Raw genomic sequence first — 22,585 nt, 5'->3', positions numbered from 1 at the left:
CGTGATGGCACATACCTGTAGTCCCAGCTACTTGGGAGGCTGAAGCAGGAGAATTACACGAACCTAGGAGGCAGAGGTTACAGTGAGCCAAGAGGGCGCCATTGCACTCCTGCCTGAGCAACAAGAGGGAAACTCCATCACCAAAAAAAAAAAAAAAAAAAAAAAAAAAAAGCCAAATTTTTCTAGCTAATAAGTGGCCATGAGTTTGATGCACTTTGGGACAGGAGATATTAGTAACTCACACAGTTACACAATTTAATAAACAAAATATAGCCATATATTCCCACATAAGAAAACCAGGCCGGGCACAGTGGCTCACACCTGTAATCCTAGCACTCTGGGAGGCCGAGGCAGGCAGATCACGAGGTCAAGAGATCGAAACCATCCTGGTCAAAATGGTGAAAACCCTGTCTCTACTAAAAATACAAAAAGTAGCTGGGCATGGTGGCAGGCACCTGTAGTCGCAGCTACTCAGGAGGCTGAAGCAGAAGAATCTCTTGAAGCCAGGAGTTAAAAGTTGCAGTGAGCCGAGATCGCACCACTGCACTCCAGCCTGGGTGACAGAACAACTCCATCTCAAAAAAAAGAAAACCAGAAAAACTGACACATAAAGCTTAGATATTTTAACTGGAAGGAAGTCCCCTTTTAATCTACGCAGGATTTGCTGGTTTTTTTCTTAGCTTAAAAGCCAGTGCACAGTACCCTACTTTCTATGTTAGTATTTAGTAGAGTCTGCCTCTCCTCTCCTCCGTTAGATACTTGGAGGGCACAAATATCATTCCTCTCTGACATATAAGCACCTGGCATAAGCCTGGCACAGAGTGGGTATTTAATACATGTTTGTAGAAAGTGGGAGGAAAAAAAACCAATAGGAGAGAGAGGAAAAAAAAAAAGCCAATAGGATGAATCTGAAATTGTTCTTCTGCATTTCTCCTGTTTATTACCATTGCAAAAGGCTTCACCGCAAGCCCAGCCAGGGACTTGGAGGGAAAGGGGAAGAATGTCCAAAGCTTGATCAATAGGCTCTTTCCATATAATTACATAAACCTAAACCCAGCCGCCTGCCCATCCTCCTGCCAAGAAGAAACAGACAATGTAGACACCATCCCTTAGAAGAGAACTGAGAGGAAACAAAGCAGGCCTTGCCTTTTCGTCCTGGTACAGCTTATTGACACTCTCCAGCTGGAAGCTGTGACTGGACTGGATTTTGTCGAGCTGCTCCCGCTGCTTCTCCAGCTCTCCCTGGAACTCATTCTTCTTCAGCTCCACGGCGCCTCTCTCCGCAGCCGCCCTGCGGACCCTGCCTTCCAGCTCCATGATCCGTGTCTACAAGGAGATCACAGCGTTAGGGCTGATGCCAAGTTACCCACGGAGCCTGGACCACCTGAGAGCCCTCCACAAAGACCACCCTGGGGCCCAGGGCCAGCACCAGCCTCATATACATGAGTGCCCAAGGCTCTGTGTTTTAAGTCAACTGTAAAGAAGCTGGCACAGGTTCTTCTGGAAAAATGGTCTCTGTCAGTGTAAGTAAAGGAAGGCTCCATGTACTCACACCACACTTCCCACTGGGTTTTCGTGAGGCTTAAATACGCTAAGTGCATAGAATGCCTCATGCTTTACCTGGCGTGAGATGATGCTCAAATATTCAGTTCTCCTTCTCTGCTAACAAAGCGCTTAACAAATATTTAGCAGACACAATCTCTGAAAACAGATTCAGTTTTCCAACCCAGACAAGCAGACTTCATCTGCCCAGAGAACAGGAGCTCCCGTGGAAGCTGAGACACAGGGAGTACAAGCCCAGGAGGGTAAGTGTGAGAACAGGACAAAGCGCAGACGGGCTACGGTGCCACAGCTAAGCCCACGCAGGTTGGAATCCCTGCTCCACCTCAACCTCTCTGTGCCTCAGTCTGACATCCTGTGAAATGAGGAAAGTCAAGTCCCAACCTTGCAGGATTTGTGCACAAAAGGAGTAATTTGTGTAAAGTACTGTGGAAGAGAAATTATTCTGACATTTATTAAAACGGTAAGGAAGACTACTAAAAACGATTGCGATAAGAGAGGGAAACTGTGCTCAACGCTGAGCACATCAAACACAGCTGGGGATTTATAGTCAACGAGCAAGCACAGTGCGGGGAGCCAGTGGATGGAAATCGCCTTCAGAGTAGGGGGATTCTTGCTAAACGCAGGCCAAGGACTTAGACAGCAAGGGTAGGGATGAGGAACTTGGTCAAGCATCAGGGGTAGAAGGACGGCTTAGCGGGATCCTTTGCTATGACTGGGCTGGGCACGCCAAAGACAGGGAGTGGGAGTCGGGAGGGGCCAAGATCAAGGCCTAGTCAAGACAACGGCTCAGAAGGGCCCGACTCAAGTTTGATCAAGAGGAGCATCTCCGTCACTGCTCAGCACTGTACCTGACCCATGACTGCAACAGTAAATGAGAACGTTAAAATTATCATTATTAAATGATGAAGATAAAGATTGGTACCCTTAAAAACATATTTCTTACACCCATCATCCAAGCACACTTCCAATACTGCTCTTTGATATCTTGTGCACTGGAGGACCGCAAACAACAGACTGTGGCCAGTATATGTAAGCAAGCTGTCTTCCCAGAACCACCTCAGTAGCTCAAATGAAAGCTGTTAACTCACAGGAAAGGCAGGGAGGGATACCACAACCGCAATCCTACACAACCACAGAAGGGGCCTCTCCCACCCAAAGCGGAGCTGCTTGGGGTCTGACCCAGGGCTGTGGGGGTGTGCAGAGCCCTAAACTTACCTTACAGCACGTGCCCTGTGCAAAATGCCCTGGCTAGCAATAAACAACAAACCCCTCGGACCCCATAATAAAATAAACAAAGCATAAACATAAAATAAACATAATAAACAAAACAAAACACCTGGAGATCCACGCTCCGGGAGCTCGCAATCCAATAATTGAAGCCCAGGACGATGATGCAGGCCACCAGGGCGGCCAGCACGAGGGGCGGCGACTTCATGCTGCGACGCCCGTTTCCCAAGCCCATCATCTCAAAATCAGCACTGAGAATCTGCCAAGTAAAAGCAAATAAATACGCATCAATACTAGTATTTATCATCTCCGAAGCAGACCGTGTCATCCTTACAACAGAGAGGAAACGGTCTTGCCAGGAAGCATGGGCTGGTAGCTCCTTCTTGATGTGCAAAGCTGTCGAGGAAGAAGAATATGTGGATGGCACGCACAAAGCCCACAGTGCTGTGCACACAGGGCAGTGTGGCCAGCTCCCAGGACAGGCTCAGAGGAGCAGGCACCGCCCCGAAACCTGTCATAGATTAGCTCGAGACCTGGGGCAAGACATGATTTCTCTTACACTTCAGATTCCTCCCCTGTAAAATCATTACCATACTCACCTTCCCGACACAGTTTGAGAATTAATCATTTCTGTAAGCAGCAATGTTTGAGAAGCAATCATTTCTGTAAACACCAATAACAAATATTAAGTGCTTCCGCATCATATTAGAAAGAGTATATTGCTCATTACTCCTCAGAGACAGCTTTTTGCTTTGATTCCTAACAAGGGAGGTTTTTTCACCCTTGACAGGATTACTAATGACAGCCAATTAAAGCATTTCTCAAGCAAAGCAGAAAACCCATTCTAGAGGTGAATGTGAACCTCCCCCCTCCACCCATGTACATCATTATTCAGGCACAGCCCTGGCTGTAGAAGTGTCTTCTCCTTCACGACACACAACCGAAGTGGGAGGTGTGCCATCGGCCTGAAGTCGCCGGGAAAAACGTGTTCCATCTTAGGATCTGAGATGGGAACAAGGCGTTCACTCCATGCCAAATGAGAGCACCTTGTCTTTCCCACATTCATTTCTCACTTTAGGGACCGTATCTGTGCAACTGCTGCATCGTACACCTCATGTTAGGAAAAACAGTGACTGTGTGAGAGCTACACAGTGCACAAAAATATAGCTTAGAAGAAAGATGCCATAAATTTTGTTAATGGGCTTCAATTCAAAGCCAGGTCTGGCCGGCTGCAAGCACTGGTCTCCAGGAACAAGGAAAGTAGACTTTTCGGAGCAGCTTTTGCTGAGCCAGATAAAACAGAACCTTATCAGAGTGAGAGCGGTTGCGCTGCAACAAACAGCCTTTGAGCACAGAGCGCCTTTTACGCCAGGGGTGTCTAGCAACAGAGGAGGGAAGGGAAGGAGAAGAGGAGGGAAAAAGACAAGGGATGGGGAGGGAAGAGGAGACCACCGAGGATTCATCTGCAAAACACAGTTCTTACCAGTGAGAACACGGGAGAGCTGATCCTCACCCAATGGTCTTTCCAGGTGGGTCATCAAAAGACTTCCTCTTTAACAGATAGCTACTAGTATGGGGGCCTGCCTGGAGATAAAGCAGCAATCTAGCCGAATCATCTAAAATAAAGCACCCCCAAAATTACCATGGGTGGAAACTCTGACCTGCGCTCATGTCTTACCAGCTTCTGGCCTCTTAGGATGAATGGGGAAACAACATTCTTCTTTCAGTTATCAGCTGATATCAGCAAGCACTGAATATACTCAAGGAGCATAAGTGCAGAAACAAGAAACTTCTAGAAGATTCTACAGACCTGCTGCAAAGGTGTCTCCATTGTCCTATCGTATCTCATTTTGATCACAAGAGTCTCTTTTTTGACTTTTAAATGTTTTAAAATGTTTATGTATTTATTTTAGAGACGGGGTCTCTGTCACCCAGAGCGGAGTCTTTTCCAAGTGGCTTCTGCTAAGGAAAAAATGGGAAACTACACACAGTAAAGTATAAATTGGCCGGGCACGATGGCTCATGCCTGTAATCCCAGCACTCTGGAATGCCAAGGCAGGTAGATGGCCTGAAGTCAGGAATTTGAGACCAGCCTGGCCAACATGGTGAAACCCCGTCTCTACTAAAAATACAAAAATCAGCCAGGCATGGTGGCGCATGCCTGTACCAGCTACTCAGGAGGCTGAGGCAGGAGAAAAGCTTGAACTCAGGAGGCAGAGCTTGCAGTGAGCCAAGGTCACACCACTGCACTCTAGCCTGGGCGATAGAGCGAGACTCTGATTCAAAAAACAAAAAAGTATAAATTGCATCTCCCTCATCCTACTCCAAAGGTAAGGGGTAACATTTTCTAACATCTGGGTCCTTCTATTCCAATGGTCCTCAACACTCAAGGGGCACCAGCATCACCTGGGACACTTTTGAGATGGAGTCTCACTTTGTCACCCAGGCTGGAGTGCAGTGGCACCATCTCAGCTCACTGCAAGCTCTACCCCCCAGGTTCATGCCATTCTCCTGCCTCAGCCTCCCGAGTAGCTGGGACTACATGTGCATGCCACCAAGCCCAGCTACTTTTTTGTATTTTTAGTCGAGATGAGGTTTCACCGTGTTAGCCAGGATGGTCTCGATCTCCTGACCTCATGATCTGGCCGCCTTGGCCTCCCCAAGTGCTGGGATTACAGGCATGAGCCACTGCGCCCAGCCTGAAACTTTTAAAAATATCAATACCTGGGCTCCACCACTGCTTTTTTTTTTTTTTTTGAGACAGGGTCTCACTCTGTTGCCCAGGCTGACGTAGCTGCCCAGTGGTGTGATGCCAGCTCACTGCAGCCTCAACTTCCTGGGCCCAAGCAATTCTCCCACCTCGGCTTCCCAAGTAGCTGGGATTACAGGTGTGCACCACCATGCCAGCTAATTTTTTCTATCTTTAAAGAGAAGGGGTTGCACTACGTTGTTCAAGCTGCTCTCAAACTCCTGGACTCAGTGATCCTTCCGCCTCAGCCTCCTAAAGTGCTGGGAGTACAGGCATGAGCCATCACACCTGGCCCCCATCCCTGCATTTCTAATTCAGTGGGGTTTAGGGCAAGGCCCAGATATCGGTATTTTTTAACCTCCCCAGGTGATTCATATGTATAGCCACTATTCTAGATGTTTCTAGATGCATATATAAGCATCAATATATTTACTTTAATCCAAACAAGATCACACCATTCACACTATTCAGCAAATGCTGTGTATTTCTTAGTAACACATCTTGCCTCCCTTTTTTAGTAGCACATTATGGTTTGCTCCATTCTTTTCAAAGGGCTGAATAGGGCACCACTGTGTGCCAAGATTTGCTTAACTGATCTCCTACAGAGAAATATTCAAGGCTTTCCAGGCTTACTTCCAACAATGCTACCATAAACAGCCTTACACAGCTGTCCCTCAGTATTCACTAGGGATTGGTTCCAAGACCCCCCGAGGACACCAAAAGCCAAGGATGTTCAAGTCCTTTATATAAAATGACATATTTGCATCCAACCCAGGCACATCCTCCTCTAAGCTTTAAACCATGTCTAGATTACTTATCATACCTAGTACAATGTAAATGCTATGTAATTAGCTGTTAAGCCATATGTTTAGGAACTAATGACAAAAAAGTCTATACACGTTCAGTACAGATGCAACCACTGTAGGTCTAACTATCTTTTTGTTTTTCTGAGACATAGTCTTGTTCTGTCACCCACGCTGGAGTGCAGTGGCATGAACTGGGCTCACTGAAACCTCTGCCTCCCAGATTCAAGGGATTCTCTCATCTCAGCCTCCTGAGTAGCTGGGATTAGAGGTGCCCGCCACCACACCCAGCTAGTGTTTTTTTGTTTTGTTTTTTGTACTTTTAGTAGAGACGGGGTTTCACCATGTTGGCCAGGCTGGTCTTGAATTCTCGGCCTCAAGTGATCTGCCCGCCTTGGCCTCCCAAAGTGCTGGGATTACAGGAGCCACCACGTCCGGCCAGGCTTGACTACATTTTGAACAGCTAGTTAAAACTGCAGATGTGCAGCTGTACACCCATCTCTGTGCTTACGAACTCTTACCTATGTGTACAGTCCCTTATTCACAACTTTGAAATCCAAAACGGTCTCTAAAAACTCAGATTTTTAAAAACTTTTCCAGCAACAAAACCTGAACTGAGATCAAGGTCTGATCAGAACTTATCTGAAGCTACTTATAGCCTTTATCTTTCTCCCTTCATGTGAATACTCATACATTTCACTGCAGAAAGATGAGTGTTTGAGTATGCGGTGCCGTCCTAGATCCTCCTGGGGCTGTCACATAATATGTAATAAATGCCCAGTGTTATCTGAATTCTGAAAAAAGTCCTGAATATCAAACCAGCAGGCCTCAAGGAGCTTGAGATGAACCAACAGCAAGCTTACTGTGGTGAGGCACTGCTCAATACAGGGGTTTGTATCAGCTTCGGGGGCAGTATCACCCCCTTTTGCAGGAGATGAAATAAATCACATCTCTGTGGATATATTTCTGGGTCAAAAATGTATGTTTTTAATATTGATAGATCGTCTCTCTTCCAAAATAGTTGGCAAATTACAAAGGGGAAAACAGCTATATTACATGAAGAATCCTGGCAGATGCCACCTTAGCCACTTCAAGCTTGGTAGCACTGAGAATGAGGCACATCGACATCACATACCCCCCAATATGGTGCACTAGGAGGGCACGGCACCTCTACGGCCTCCTGCCAGCAATGCATAACCTCAATCTTATCAGGAGAAAATTCAGAGGAAGTCAACTCGTCGGACATTCTATAACACGCTTGGCCAGCATGGTTAAAAAGATAGTGCCAAAAGGTTAATCTCTTAATTTTGATACATTCTATGGTTAAGGGGAAACAGGGTAAAGGGTATATAGGAACTATGTGTACTATTTTTCAACTCTTCCATAAGTCTAAACTATATAAATAATTATTTGATAGATCTTACCATATCTGAAACAGGTCCAACCTGTCAAATGCATGAGTTCCTTGAACCTTCTAGTTAAATATTAACATTTTTTAAATTTCCTTTTTTTTGCTGGGCGCAGCGGCTTACGCCTGTAATCCCAGCACTTTAGGAGGCCAAGGCAGGCGAATCACGAGGTCAGGAGTTCGACACCATCCTCACCAATGTGGTGAAACCCCATCTCTACTAAAAACACAAAAATTAGCTAGGGGGTAACAGGCACCTATAGTCCCAGCTACTCGGGAGGCTGAGGCAGAAGAATCACTTGAACCCGAGAGGCAGAGGTTGTAGTGGGCCAAGATCGCACCACTGCACTCCAGGCTGGGGAAGACAGAGCAAGACTCCATCACAAAAAAAAAAAAAAAAAAAAATTCCTTTTCATATAGGGGTTTTAATCACAATCTCCTGCAGCAGGAGAATGTCTATTTTCTGACATAACATAGCAAACAAACTTTTTAATGGCCGACAATGTCATTAGTGATATTTTCAAACATATTGTGAGCACAAATGAGTGTCTTTTCATTTCTTGGCCATCTGCACGTTCATTTTGGTGAAATGCCTTTTCATATTCTTTGCCCAATTTTAAACTGGGGTGTTCATCTTATTGATTTGCTAAAGCTCTTTGTCTGTTAAAGGTAAACCAATCTTTGGTCCTTCATGTGAATAATTTTTTTTTCAACTTTTCATCTATTCTTTTACTTTCTAGAATGTTTGCCCAAAGTTTTTGCTGCTTTTTTTTGAAAGTTCTTTTTTTTTTTTTATTTATTTATACTTTAAGTTCTGGGATACATGTGCAGAACATGCAGGTTTGTTACACAGGTATACATGTGCCATGGTGGTTTGCTGCACCCATCAACCAGTCATCTATATTAGTTATTTCTCCTAATGCTAACCCCTCCCCTAGCCTCCCACCACCTCCCCCAAAAGGCCCTGGTGTATGTTTCCCTCCCTGTGTCCACGTGTTCTCAGTGTTCAGCTCCCACTTATGAGTGAGAACATGTGGTGTTTGGTTTTCTGTTCCTGTGTTAGTTTGCTGAGAATGATGGTTTCCAGCTTCATCCATGTCCCCGGCAAAGGACATGAACTCAACCTTTTTTATGGCTGCATAGTATTCCACAGTGTGTATGTGTCACATTCTTTATCTAGTCTATCACTGATGGGCATTTGGGTAGGTTCCAAATCTTTGCTATTGTGAACAGTGCCACAATAAATATATGTGTGTATGTGTCTTCATAGTAGAATGACTTATACTCCTTTGTAATAGGATGGCTGGGTCAAATGGTATTTCTGGTTCTAGATGCTTGAGGAATCACCACACTGTCTTCCACAATGGTTGAACTAACTTACACTCCCACCAACAGTGTAAAAGTGTTCCTATTTCTCCACATCCTCTCCAGCATCTGTGGTTTCCTGACTTTTTAATAATCACCATTCTAACTGGCATGAGAAGGTATCTCATTGTGGTTTTGATTTGCATCTCTCTAATGACCAGTGATGATGAACTGGCTGCATAAATGTCTTCTTTTGAGAAGTCTCTGTTCATATCCTTCACCCACTTTTTGATTTTTTTTTTTTCTTGTTAACTTTAAGTTCTTTGTAGATTCTGGATATTAGCCCTTTGTCAGTTGGACAGATGAGAAAAATGTTCTCCCATTCTGCAGGTTGCCTGTCCACTCTGATGGTAGTTTCTTTAGCTGGGCAGAAGCTCCTTAGCTTAATTAGATCCCACTTGCCTATTCTGGCTTTTGTCGCCATTGCTTTTAGTGTTTCAGTCATGAAGTCTTTGACCATACCCACGTACTGCCTAGGTTTTCTTCTAGGGTATTTATGGTTTTAAGTCTTATGTTTAAGTCTTTAATCCATCTTAAGTTAATTTTTGTGTAAGGTGTAAGGAAGAAGTCCAGTTTCGGTTTTCTGCATATGGCTTGCCAGTTTTCCCACCACCATTTATTAAATAGGGAATCCTTCCCCATTGCTTGTTTTTGTCAGGTTTGTCAAAAATCAGATGGTTGTAGATGTGTAGCATTCTTTCTGAGGCCTCTGTTTTGTTCCATTGGCCTATGTATCTGTTTTGGTACCAGTACCATGCTGTTTTCATTACTGTAGCCTTGTAGCATAGTTTGAAGTCAGGCAGCACGATGCCTCCAGCTTGTCTTTTTGCTTAGGATTGTCTTGACTACATGAGCTCTTTTTTGGTTCCATGGGAAATTTAAAGTAGTTTTTTTTTTTTTTAATTCTGTGAAGAAAGTCAATGGTAGCTTGATGGTGATAGCACTGAATCTATAAATTACTTTGGGCAATATGGCCATTTTCACAATATTGATTCTTCCTATCCGTGAGCATGGGATGTTTCTCCATTTGTTTGTGTCCTCTTACTTCCTTGAGCAGTGGTTTGTAGTTCTCCTTGAATAGGTCCTTCACATCCCTTGTAAGTTGGATTCCTAGGTATTTTACTCTCCTTGTAGCAATATGTGAATGGGAGCTCACTCATGATTTGGCTCTCTGTTGGTCTATTTCAGTGTATAGGAATGCTTGTGATTTTTGCACACTGATTTTGTATCCTAAGACTTTGCTGAAGTTGCTTATCAGCTTAAGGAGATTTTAGGCTGAGATGATGGGGTTTTCTAAATATACAATCATGTCATCTGCAAACAGAGACAATATGACTTCCTCTCTTCCTATTTGAATACCTTTCTTTCTTTCTCTTGCCTGATTGCCCTGGCCAGAACTTCAAATACCATGTTGAATAGGACTGGTGAGAGAGGACATCCTTGTCTTGTGACAGTTTTCAAAGGGAATGCTTCCAGCTTTTGCCCATTCAGTATGATATTGGCTGTAGGTTTGTCATAAATAGCTCTTATTATTTTGAGATACATTTCATCAATACCTAGTTTATTCAGAGTTTTTAGCATGAAGGGGTGTGGAATTTTGTCAAAGGCCTTTTCTGCCTCTATTGAGAGAACCATGTGGTTTTTGTCATTGGTTCTGTTTATGTGATGGATTATGTTTATTGATTTGCATATGTTCAACCAGTCTTGCATCCCAGGGATGAAGCCGACTTGATTGTGGTGGATAAGCTTTTTGATGTGCTGCTGGATTCAATTTGCCAGTATTTTATTATTTCTGCATCGATGTTCATCAGGGATATTGGTCTAAAATTTTGTTTGTTTGTTTCTAGGCCAGGTTTTGGTATCAGGATGATGCTGGCCTCATAAAATGAGTTAGGGAAGAGTCCTCCTTTTTCTATTGTTTGGAATAGTTTCAGAAGGAATGGTAGCTCCTCTTTGTATCTCTGGTAGAATTCAGCTCTGATTGTGTCTGGTCCTGGGTTTTTTTTGGTTGGTAGGCTATTAATTATTGCCTCAACTTCAGAACTTGATATTGGTCTATTCAGGGATTTGACTTCTTCCTGGTTTAGTCTTGGGAGGGTGGATGTGTCCAGGAATTTATCCATTTCTTCTAGATTTTCTAGTTTATTTGCGTAAGGGTGTTTACAGTATTCTCTGATTTTAGTTTGTATTTCTGTGGAATCAGTGGTGATCTCCCCTTTATCATTTTTTAGTGTCTATTTTAGTCTTCTCTTTTTTCTTCATTAGTTTGGCTAGTAGTCTATTTTGTTAATCTTTTCAAAAAGCCAGCTCCTGGATTCACTGTTTTCTTTTTTTTGAAGGGTTTTTCGTGTCTCTATCTCCTTCAGTTCTGCTCTTAGTTATTTCTTGTTTTCTGCTATGTTTTGAATTTGTTTGTTCTTGCTTCTCTAGCTCTTTTAATTGTGATGTTAGGGTGTCAATTTTAGATCTTTCCCACTTTCTCCTGTGGGCATTTAGTGCTACAAATTTCCCTCTAAACACTGCTTCAGGCCGGGCGCGGTGGCTCAAGCCTGTAATCCCAGCACTTTGGGAGGCCGAGACGGGTGGATCACGAGGTCAGGAGATTGAGACCATCCTGGCTAACACGGTGAAACCCCGTCTCTACTAAAAAATACAAAAAACTAGCCGGGCGAGGTGGCGGGCGCCTGTAGTCCCAGCTACTCGGGAGGCTGAGGCAGGAGAATGGCGTAAACCCGGGAGGCGGAGCTTGCCGTGAGCTGAGATCCAGCCACTGCAGTCCAGCTGGGCGACACAGCGAGACTCCGTCTCAAAAAAAAAAAAAAAAAAAAAAAAAAACACTGCTTCAGCTGTGTCCCCAAGATTCTAGTACGTTGTGTCTTTGTTCTCATTGGTTTCAAAGAGCTTATTTATTTCTGCCTTCGTTTCGTTATTTACCCATCAGTCATTCACCCATCAGTCATTCAGGAGCAGGTTGTTCAGTTTCCATGTAGTTGTGTGGTTCTGAGCGAGTTTCTTAATCCTGAGTTTTAATTTGATTGCACTGTGGTCTGAGAGACTGTTTGCTATGATTTCCATTCTTTTGCATTTGCTGGGGATTGTTTTACTTCCAATTGCGTGGTCAATTTTAGAATAAGTAAGATGTGGTGCTGAGAAGAATGTATACTCTGTTGATTTGGGGTGGAGAGTTTTGTAGATGTCTATTAGGTCCGCTTGGTCCAGAGCTGAGTTCAAGTCCTGAATATCCTTGTTAATTTTCTGTCTCATTGATCTAATATTGACAGTGGGGTGTTAAATTCCCCCACTATTATTGTGAAAAAGTCTAAGTCTCTCTCTCGTGTAGTCTGTTTTTTCAGAGACTAGGATTGCAACCTCTGGTTTTTTTTTTATTTTGCTTTCTGTTTGCTTGGTAAATATTCTTCCAACCCTTTATTTTGAGCCTGTGTGTGTCCCTGCATGTGAGATGGGTCTCCTGAATACAGCATCCCAATGGGTCCTGACTCTTCATCCAATTTGCCAGTCTTTTAATTGGGGCATTTAGCCCATTTACATTTAAGGTTAATATTGTTATATGTGAATGATGCTAGCCAGTTATTTTGTCTGTTAGTTGATGCAATGTCTTCATAGCGTCGATGGTCTTTACAATTTGGTATGCTTCTGCAGTGGCTGGTACTGGTTTTTCCTTTCCATATTTAGTGCTTCCTTTAGGAGCTCTTGTAAGGCAGGCCTGGTAGTGACAAAATCTCTCCGCATTTGCTTGTCTGTAAAGGATTTTACTTCTCCTTCGCTTATGAAGCTTAGTTTGGCTGCACTGAAATTCTGGGTTGAAAATTCTTTAAGAATGTTGAATACCGGCCCCCACTCTCTTCTGGCTTGTAGGGTTTCTGCAGAGAGATGTGTTGTTAGTCTGATGGGCTTCCCTTTGTGGGTAACCTAACCTTTTTCTCTGGCTGCCCTTAACATTTTTTCCTTCATTTCAACCTTGGTGAATCTGACAATTATGTATGTGTCTTCGGATTGCTCTTCTTGAGGAGTATCTTTGTGGTGTTCTCTGCACTTCCTGAATTTGAATGTTGGCCTGTCTTGCTAGGTAGAGGAATTTCTCCTGGATAATATCCTGAAGAGTGTTTTCCAACTTGGTTCCATTCTCCCCGTCACTTTCAGGTACACCAGGTCAAATGTAGGTTTGGTCTTTTCACATAGTCCCATATTTGTTGGAGGCTTTGTTCATTCCTTTTCATTCTTTTTTCTCTAATCTTGTCTTTACACTTTATTTCATTAAGTTGATCTTCAATCTCTGATATCGTTTCTTCCACTTGATCGATTTGGCTATTGATATTTGTGTATGTTTCACCAAGTTCTCATGCTGTGTTTTTCAGCTCCATCAGGTCATTTATGTTCTTCTCTATACTGGTTATTCTAGTTAGCAATTCCTCTAAACTTTTTTCAAGGTTCTTAGCTTCTTTGCATTGGGTTAGAACATGCCCATTTCACTCAGAGGAGTTTGTTATTACCCACCTTCTGAAGCCTGCTTCTGTCAGTTCATCAAACTCATTCGCTATCCAGTTTTGTTCCCTTGCTGGTGAGGTGCTGTGATCCTTTGGAGGAGAAGAGGCATTCTGGTTTTTGGAATTTTCAACCTTTTTATGCAGGTTTTTCCAAATCTTCATGGATGTATCTACCTTTGGTCTTTGATACTGGTGACCTTCAGATGGGGTTTCTGTGTGGACATCCTTTTTGTTGATGCTTTTCCTTTCTGTTAGTTTTCCTTCTAACAGTCAGGCCCCTCTGCTGCAGGTCTACTCCAGACCCTGTTGGCCAGGGTATCACCAGCGGAGGCATCAGAACAGCAAAGATTGCTGCCTGTTCCTTCCTCTGGAAGCTTTGTCGCAGAGGGGCACCCACTCACTAGATGACAGCCGGAGCTCTTCTGTATGAGGTGAGCTGTCAACCCCTGCTAGGAGGTATCTCCCAGTCAGGAGGCACAGGCGTCAGGGACCCACTTGAAGAGGCAGTCTGTCCCTTAGCAGACCTCGAGCGCTGTGCTGAGAGATCTGCCGCTCTCTTCAGGAGCTGGCAGGCAGGAACATTTAAGTCTGCTGAAGCTGTGCCCACAGCTACCGCTTCCCCCAGGTGCTCTGTCTCAGGGAGATGGAAGTTTTATCTATAACACTGGGGCTGTTGCCTTTCTTTCAGTGATGCCTTGCCCAGAGAGGAGGAATCTAGAGAGGCAGTCTGGCCACAGTGGCTTTGCTGAGCTGTGGTGGGCTCCACCCAGTTCGAACTGGCAGCTTTCTTTACACTGTGAGGAGAAAATCACCTACTCCAGCCTCAGTAACGGCAGATGCCCCCGCCCCCGCCAACCAAGCTCAAGCATCCCAGGCAACTTCAGACTGCTTTGGTGGCAGCGAGAATTTCAAGCCAGTGGATCTTAGCTTGCTGGGCTCTGTGGGGGTGGGATCCAATGAGTTAGACCACTTGGCTCCCTGGCTTCAGGCCCCTTTCCAGGGAAGTGGATGGTTCTGTCTCACTGGCATTCCAGATGCCACTGGGGTATGGAGAAAAAAAAAAAAAAAACTCCTGCAGCTAGCTCAGTGTTTGCCCAAATGGCCGCCCACTTTTGTGCTCGAAATCCAGGGCCCTGGTGGTGTAGGCACCTGGGGAATCTCCTGGTCTGCAGGTTGTGAAGATCGTGGGAAAAGCACAGTATCTGGGCCAGAGTGCACCGTCCCTCACGGCACAGTCCCTCACAGTTTCCCTTGGCTAGGGGAGGAGTTCCCCAAACCCTTGCACTTACCAGATGAGGTGATGCTCCACACTGCTTCGGCTCACCCTCTGTGGGCTGCGCCCATCATCTAACCAGTTCCAGTGAGATGAGCCAGGTACCTCAGTTGGAAATGCAGAAATCACCTGTCTTCTGTGTTGATCTCGCTGGGAGCTGCAGACCAGAACTCTTCCTATTTGGCCATCTCGCCAGTCACTCTGTTGTTTTAAATAACCTAATCTTGTCAATCTTTTATTACTTCTCGATTGTTGTTATATTTAGGAGGGCATTTCCTACTCTAAGTCTATAAACACACTTACCCACATTTTTTTCCAATGTAGTTTCATATTCACGTTTAAATTGTTCGTCCATTTAAAATTCCTTTTTGATGTAAGGAGTAAGGAAATATAAATATTGCAGACGTAAGGAAATACAAAGAATGCAGCTTTTTTCTTCCTGTAGTGACAAGCCAGTTCTGCCAGCGACCTTTACTGAATAATCTATTTTCACCTACTGCTTTGAACAACTATCTGTTATATACTAAATTTTCTAATAATATACTTTTTTTTTTTTTTTTTAAGAGATGGAGTCTTGCTTTGTCACCCAGGCTGGAGTGCAGTGGTACGATCATGGCTCACTGCAGCCTCGAACTCCCGGACCCAAGCAATCCTCACACCTCAGTCTCCGAGTAGATGGGACCATACGCACACACCGCCGCACATGGCTTAACAAAATACTTTTAGATATGACCCTTGCAAGGCCTTTTGTTATTCTAGTAGATGTAAGTCAGTGGGTGGGGCATAAGTTTGAAAGCAGAAAATAAACTCGATTCTCACTTCAAGGGAAGTGTACAGATAATCATTTAATATTCTTTCCTTTAGACAGCCAATAAAAAATTTATTGAGCAGCTACCACGAGTCAGGTGCTGTATTCACATCAGGCAGCTCAGGGTGGTGTTAAGAGCACAGACTGGAATCCCACAGCCATGTCTGACCCTGGCTCTACCACTCAGGGGACACAGGACCTGCCTGTGCCTCGCTGTCCTGCTCACAAGGTTTTTATGAGGATTCAGTGAGTTAAGTGAGAAGCGCTTAGAGCTACATTTGGCACATAGTAATTGCTCAACAAATGTTGACAATTATTAGGGATGGAAAGTAGAATAACAAATCATTTCTAGATTCAATCTTTCTTCCACTTTATGAGGAAACAGTGACGCATGTTTTCCTTCCATAACCATTCTACTTTATAGCAACCAGCCCTCCCCTTTCCTTCTCCTGACTCTGCCACCAACTAAAACGGCAGTACCTGCCATTACCTGGGGCTGACCTACTGATGCCACTCCAGCAGTGGACGTCCCAGATCAGGACCATATTATGAAAAAGGTTTGAGGAAGCCAAACCTCAAACAGTCCTGGAAGTTATACAATCCTGGAAGCCCCTCACGATCACCCAGTGCTTGGCTGGCACTGTCTCATGCCAGCTGTCTAGACAGCACTCTTAGGAGAGCCCTGGGCTCCCAATGGGAGCAGGGCTGCCCAGGTAAGCAGTGACACGAGGAAGGGAGGTAACACAATCAGCCTTCAGGCCTGCAAGGTGCTTCCTCACAGGCTTCCAGGAGTGTAGAAACCCTTGCTGCTGAAGTATGAGGGACAGATACTGGCGAGAAATGATCAAGATTGATGAAGGCCGAGGGCAGAACTCAGACGCAGAGTTTACGGTGGTCAAACACATCAGACACTGTCCCTTCTCCCACGTTAGAATTTATCTGGATTGGGGATGAGACGGAAGTGGGTGAGTGATATACTGTGTCAAACAGATATATTAATTTAATATTCATTTTCATTTAAGCTTCAGAATGTTTGTCTCATACTTGATTATAAGCTTCCAGCATACTGAAAATGATTAACTTAAATCATCTAAACTCTGTGAGGCACCAGGCTTTCCCAAAATGAAAACAAGTGGTGTGTTTTTGCATTAAAAATCACTTGATAGGCTGGGTGTGTGCAGAGGCTCACGCCTGTAATCCCAGCACTTTGGGAGGCCAAGGCAAGCAGATCACCTGAGGTCAGGAATTTGAGGCCAGCCTGGCCAGCATATCAAAACCCTGTCTCTACTAAAAATACAATTAGCCAGGCATGGTGGTATGTGCCTGTAATCCCAGCTACTTGGAGGCTGAGGCAGGAGAATCGCTTGAACTTGGGAGGCAGAGGTTCCTGTGAGCCGAGATTGTGCCACTGCGCTCCCGCCTGGGTGACACAGCAAGACTCTGCTTCAAAAAAACAGAAATAAACACCCCCTCCCCCCAAATTATCTGGGTGTGGTGGCACACACCTGTAATCCCAGCTACTTGGGAGGCTAAGGCATGAGAATTGCTTGAACCCAGGAGACGGAGATCGCGTCACTGCACTCCAGCCTGGGCGACACAGCGAGATTTCTGTCTCCAAAAAAAAATCACTGAATAGATCAGAAGAGAAAAAACTGCATATTCTTACCTACTGGCTTAATTAATTTAAAATTTCAACCTACTGGTAAAAAATATTGTTTGCTTGTAAGACAAAATGTTTGTAATTTAACAAAGACTTCTAACCACTTTTTAAAAAGAAAAAAAAGGCATATGAAAATGTACAACATGCCAAATACACGAGCCCCCGACCCTCCTAGTTAAATATCATGTTTAACATTTCCTTATTTTCATATAGGACTTCTAATCAGAAAAGCAAATATATAGGAGCAATCAGGTCAGATTAGCACGTTTGACCAACGTCAACCAGTGCAGAAACTGGGCTTCTTCAAACACTGGTGGAGCCACACCTCTATTCCTTCTCAGAGGAACGGCCCCAGCGGCTCAGCAGTAGTTCAGAAGTCACTGCAATGAGCAAACAGACCTGAGCACACCCCAGCGCAGCCTGGAGTCCGGGAAAGAATCAGTCACCAAGTTTTCTGATGGCTTGGAAATATTCCACTCTGTCCCAAGAATGTCTCTAAACCAAGGGTGAGCAAACTATGGCCCACAGGCCATATCCGGGCCTGTTTTTTTCCTGAAGTTGTACTGTACACAGCCATAAATACTGCCTATGGTTGCTTTCTGGCTACAAAGTAGAACTGAAATAGTTGAGACAGAGACCTACTGATAGACCAACTCTGCCCATAGGGTATTATGAGGATTAAACATTTACCATCTGACCATTTAGACAAAGTTTGTCAACTCTGCCTCTAACCCATTGGGATTAAATGACCAAGGTCACTGTGTTCTGCTTAAATTGCTTTAAAAACTTACTAGGAAATACACAGAATCTCTTCCTCTCACTTCCCCAAAATGAACACTATCTTTTCCCCAATGCTAGAAGCTGACAGTGTCTAAAGATGAAAACTTTTAAAATCAATGTATAGTGGTAGGTGGTAGAAACACCAAAAAGCGAGGTAGATGAATGAAAATGAACTAGAGAACCAAATTCTTCCTGTTTTGAAATTTTCTGAAGAAAGGCCACCCACCGTCAAGAATATATCCTGGAGCCAGCATGGTGGCTCATGTCTGCATTTAGCACTTTGGGAGACTGAGGCATGAGGATCACTTGAGCCCAGGAATTCGAGACCAGATTGGTCAATGTTATGCAGGGAGACTCTGTCTCTACAAAAAAATATTTAGAAAAGAATAACAGGCATGGTGGCTCACGCCTGTAATCCCAGCACTTTGGGAGGCCAAGGCAGGCAGATCACCTGAGGTCGAGAGTTCGAGACAAGCCTGACCAACATGGAGAAACCCTGTCTCTACTAAAAATACAAAATTAGCCAGGCGTGGTGGTGCATGCCTGTAATCCCAGCTAGTTGGGAGGCTGAGGCAGGAGAATCACTTGAACCTGGGAGGCCGAGGTTTCGGTGAGCTTAGATTGCACCATTGCACTCCAGCCGGGGCAACAAAACCAAAACTGTCTCAAAAAAAAAAAAAAAAGAATACATCTTCGTAGGAGCTCAATTTTTCCTTAAGTTCAGGAGTCACAAACTGCAGTCCAACGGCCCGATCCTGCCAGGCATCTATTTTTGTACACTGCCCACAATTAAAAATAGTTTTTACTTTTTTTTTTTCTTTTATTGAGACGAAGGCAAGCTCTGTCACCCAGGCTGGAGTGCAGGGGCACAATTTCAGCTTACTGTAACCTTCCCCTCCTGGGTTCAAATGCCTCAACCTCCCAGGTAGCTGGGATTCGAATGCCTCAACCTCCCAGGTAGCTGGGATTCGAATGCCTTAACCTCCCAGGTAGCTGGGATTATAGGCACATGCCACCATGCCCAGCTAATTTTTGTATTTTCCTTTTTTTTTTTTTAAGTAGAGATGGGGTTTCACCATGTTGGCAAGGCTGGTCTTGAACGCCTAACTTCAAGTGATGTACCCACCTCAGCCTCCCAAAGTGCTGGGATTACAGGCATGAGCCACCGCACCCAGCCAGTTTTTACATTTTCAATGGTTGAAGAAAGTTAAAATATTACTATTTCATGAGAGAGTGCTTCAAAGGGCTAAGAAATTCTCCACATATTCCTGGCTGACTGGAAGATTATACGAGCATGGGGAAGACCCAAAAGAGCCCAGCAGGGCTGAAAACCAAGAAGAACTGAGAACCAGCTGAAATTTGCAGTGTTTCCCAACACCCACACAGACCTACTGTTAGAGGGATGGAGATTGACCCAGCAGGTGACTCCTGGTTCACTGCTCCTTGGAGAATATGGACACCATGAAGTGGTATCAGATGTCAGTTTAGCTACCCGTTATTTTGAGTGCTTCCTTAGCGGAACTGTTGAGGCAGTATGGCTTAGGAAAAGAGCACTGATGGGGGTCAGGTCAAAGGGAGTTTTAATCCTAGCTTATTCTTTGCACAAATTTTGGTGAGTTGTATAATCTGCCTCTCTGTATCTTATTCAATCTTTGTAAAAGTCCATTGAAGTAGGCTTACTCCTGTCCCCATGTTCTAGGATACAGTGATATGAGACTTTAAATCTGTAAAACCTTTTGTTGTTAGGATTAAAAATTACAGTGGCAATAAAGTACACACCACATGATAATAGCTCAACAGATTTTTTTTTTTTTGGTTTGGAAATAAAAGGATGTCTCATGAAACATGAAAATTACATGAAATTAAAACTTCAGTATCCATAAAGTTTTATTGGAACAGAACCATGCCCATTCATTTACATATTGCCTGTGGCTATGGGCTATAAGAGCAGAGCTGAGAAGTTGTGACAGGGACCATAGTGTCTGCAACACCTAAAACAGTTATCTGGTCCTTTTCAGAAACAGGTTGCTAGCTCCTGCTGTAGTTCAATGGTTCTTAAAGGGTGGTCCCCATATTAGCAGCATCAGCATTACCTTGGAATTTGTCAGAAATGCAAATTTTGTGGCCCACCCCAGACCTACCAAATCAGAGGTCTGTTTATTTTACTAATAAATGCAAACACAGGAGAGCAAAAGACCTTGAGCAAAGCTCTGCACTGAGCCAGCCTTGCATGAGTTACCTCATGAAGTAGAAACCATGCTGATGTAATCAGATCTGACAAGACACAGGCCAAAATACTTAAATTAAGAGAAAGTATTTTAAACAGGGTTTCTACCTCTAATGTTATTAACAACAAATCCAGCCCTATGTGTATATTGGGCCTTGAGATACAATATAACTGTAACAGCAAATACATGTAGTTTTTCATAAGCAACAAATGCACTTAAAGGAGGGTGTTAAGAACTTTTTTTATTACTGAGAAACATCAAAAAAGTTGGGAAACGATAGCAAATTACAATATAAACAACTATAATCATATTATATAGTATTCATATATGTACTTTTTTCTGTCAGGCACTAATCTTCAAAATCTTAGCAAGGGGAAGTCCTATTAATAAAGCGCTTAAGGGTTTTAAAGGAAAATAAAATCAAAATGTAAAAATCTGAAAAGGCATGGACTTTTCTTTTTCCTGAAAGTGTGAGAAATATCTGTGTGAAAGAAAGGAAAGACTCCCTCAAGATTTAAGAAACACTTCATAAGTTTGGAGACAAGTCTCTCTTTTAATGTAACTTCATCAATAACTTGAAAAGTCCAGAAAAACACCATGATCTTTAAGAACAGTTTTTGGGGAGCAAGTGAAATATCATTCGCCCTTTTCTAAGGTGATAGCAAAAGCACAGTAGGACCATTCCTTCTGTTCCACTTTTTTACAAATGTTTTAAAAATTTTGTTTTACAAAAACAGAACTGCTTTTAAAAAATCCCAATTACGAATGTTGTTTCTCACATTAGACCACTGAAATAAGTTTTTCACTGGGCAACTTATTTTTTTTTTTCTTTTAAGAAAAAACAAGTAATAACAATAATGCTGCAGAATTTAATCCAGAGGCAGGGAACACCGCTCCCCCGCCCCCAGTGGCCACCCCAGGTCCTTTGAGAAATGGGGCTGGACCTCAGGGACCACGCTGCCTTCAAGTTCCCTTGCAGCAATAGTACCCATCAACTGACACCTGTCTCCTCTCAGCACACCTGCCTAAAGCGATGCTCCACCCTTCCTGCTGATCAGACGCATTTTCCCCAGGTTCTGCCCTCCGTACGTCCAATGCAGAAAGCTAGCTAGCACTTTCACAGGATAAGGGTAGCAGTTCCCTCCTTCTGGGGAAGGTGGCCATATATACAAACCCAAGTAGCCCCAGGCCTGCTATGGTCAGCTGTCCTGTTGTTTCTGCCCAGCCCTCAACAGCAGCAGCAGCAGCGGGTGGAATGTAAATGCAAAATCTTTTCATTTCCCATCAATAACTGAACCTAAACCAGCAATTAGGAAGCAGATGGGATCTTTGGCCCCTAATATCCAAGTCACCACAATTTCCTGGCCCCACCCTCAGCACTCCTTTCCTCTCATTTCTTTCATTTTCCTGTAAAACCAACTTTAAAAAAATGTGAAAACTGGATAACCTCTCCATAGGAGAACAAAATGTATCTTTAAAGCTAACCTCTTTTCTATAAACATCCTAATAATTCAATTTATTTTTGTTCACTGACACCTTAAGAATTGAGTGGCCTAAAAACAGTAAGTCTTAGCAAGTTACTAGTTTCTATTTAGAAAGAAAGTAAAAGTATTCTTTCCAATAGCATGAGCTTAGCTTCATCTTTTATAACACAACTGGAAGAAGCTAGGATGCCTTTGGAGAACCACAAAAACTGACAAGAGATTGTCCCATGCCCACCAAAGTTCAGAAATACTAAAACTGAGATTTGAGCCAATCTGATGGCCATGAGCTAAACAAAGCCACTCAAGCGCCGCTAAACACTTCATCAGGTTACTGCATATCTCACTAACCCAGTCCTAGAAATGTTCAATAATTTGCATAATGTAGGGCCTAGGAACCCCAAATCAGACAAAGGAAACCTCAAAACCGTGAAAGTCACACAAGTTTAGTTTTGCAAATCTGGCTATGGGACATCTGAAATTGTCCATTTCAAATATAATAATTCTTAAATTTTGCTTAAAAAATTTATCAAAATTGTTATTCACATTTTGCTTCTTAAAAGCAAGTCATTAAAAATATTAAACAGGATATGATTTTTAAAGCAGGGCAAAGTTGTGTGGATCCTCCACGCTGGCAAAGGTGGAAACAGTTACGCGGAGAAACCTCGAGCATCCGCGAGAACCGGCTGCAGCTGCGCTCTGGCCGCGCAGCGGGAGGACCCGGCGCCAAGCTCC

General features: G+C 43.7%; 1 protein-coding gene across 2 annotated transcripts in view; it reads right to left on the bottom strand.

Annotated features, from left to right (window-relative positions):
- The window catches only part of GOLM1 (golgi membrane protein 1), a 75,458-nt gene that overhangs the window by 51,539 nt on the left and 1,334 nt on the right, over positions 1-22,585 (bottom strand). For both annotated transcript variants that reach the window (XM_033236927.1, XM_033236926.1), the window contains exons 2-3: positions 2,900-3,049; positions 1,147-1,326 (exon numbers count right to left, since the gene is read on the bottom strand). In XM_033236927.1, coding sequence (XP_033092818.1) covers positions 1,147-1,326; positions 2,900-3,028 — 309 coding nt within the window. In that variant the 5' untranslated portion in view covers positions 3,029-3,049. The remainder of the gene's footprint in view (positions 1-1,146; positions 1,327-2,899; positions 3,050-22,585) is intronic.

The sequence above is a fragment of the Trachypithecus francoisi genome, unplaced genomic scaffold (assembly GCF_009764315.1).
Source record: "Trachypithecus francoisi isolate TF-2019V2 unplaced genomic scaffold, Tfra_2.0 Lachesis_group16, whole genome shotgun sequence".
Lineage (NCBI taxonomy): Eukaryota > Metazoa > Chordata > Mammalia > Primates > Cercopithecidae > Trachypithecus > Trachypithecus francoisi.
Note: the sequence above shows the minus strand (reverse complement) of the source record. Positions and strands in the feature narration are given on the sequence as shown.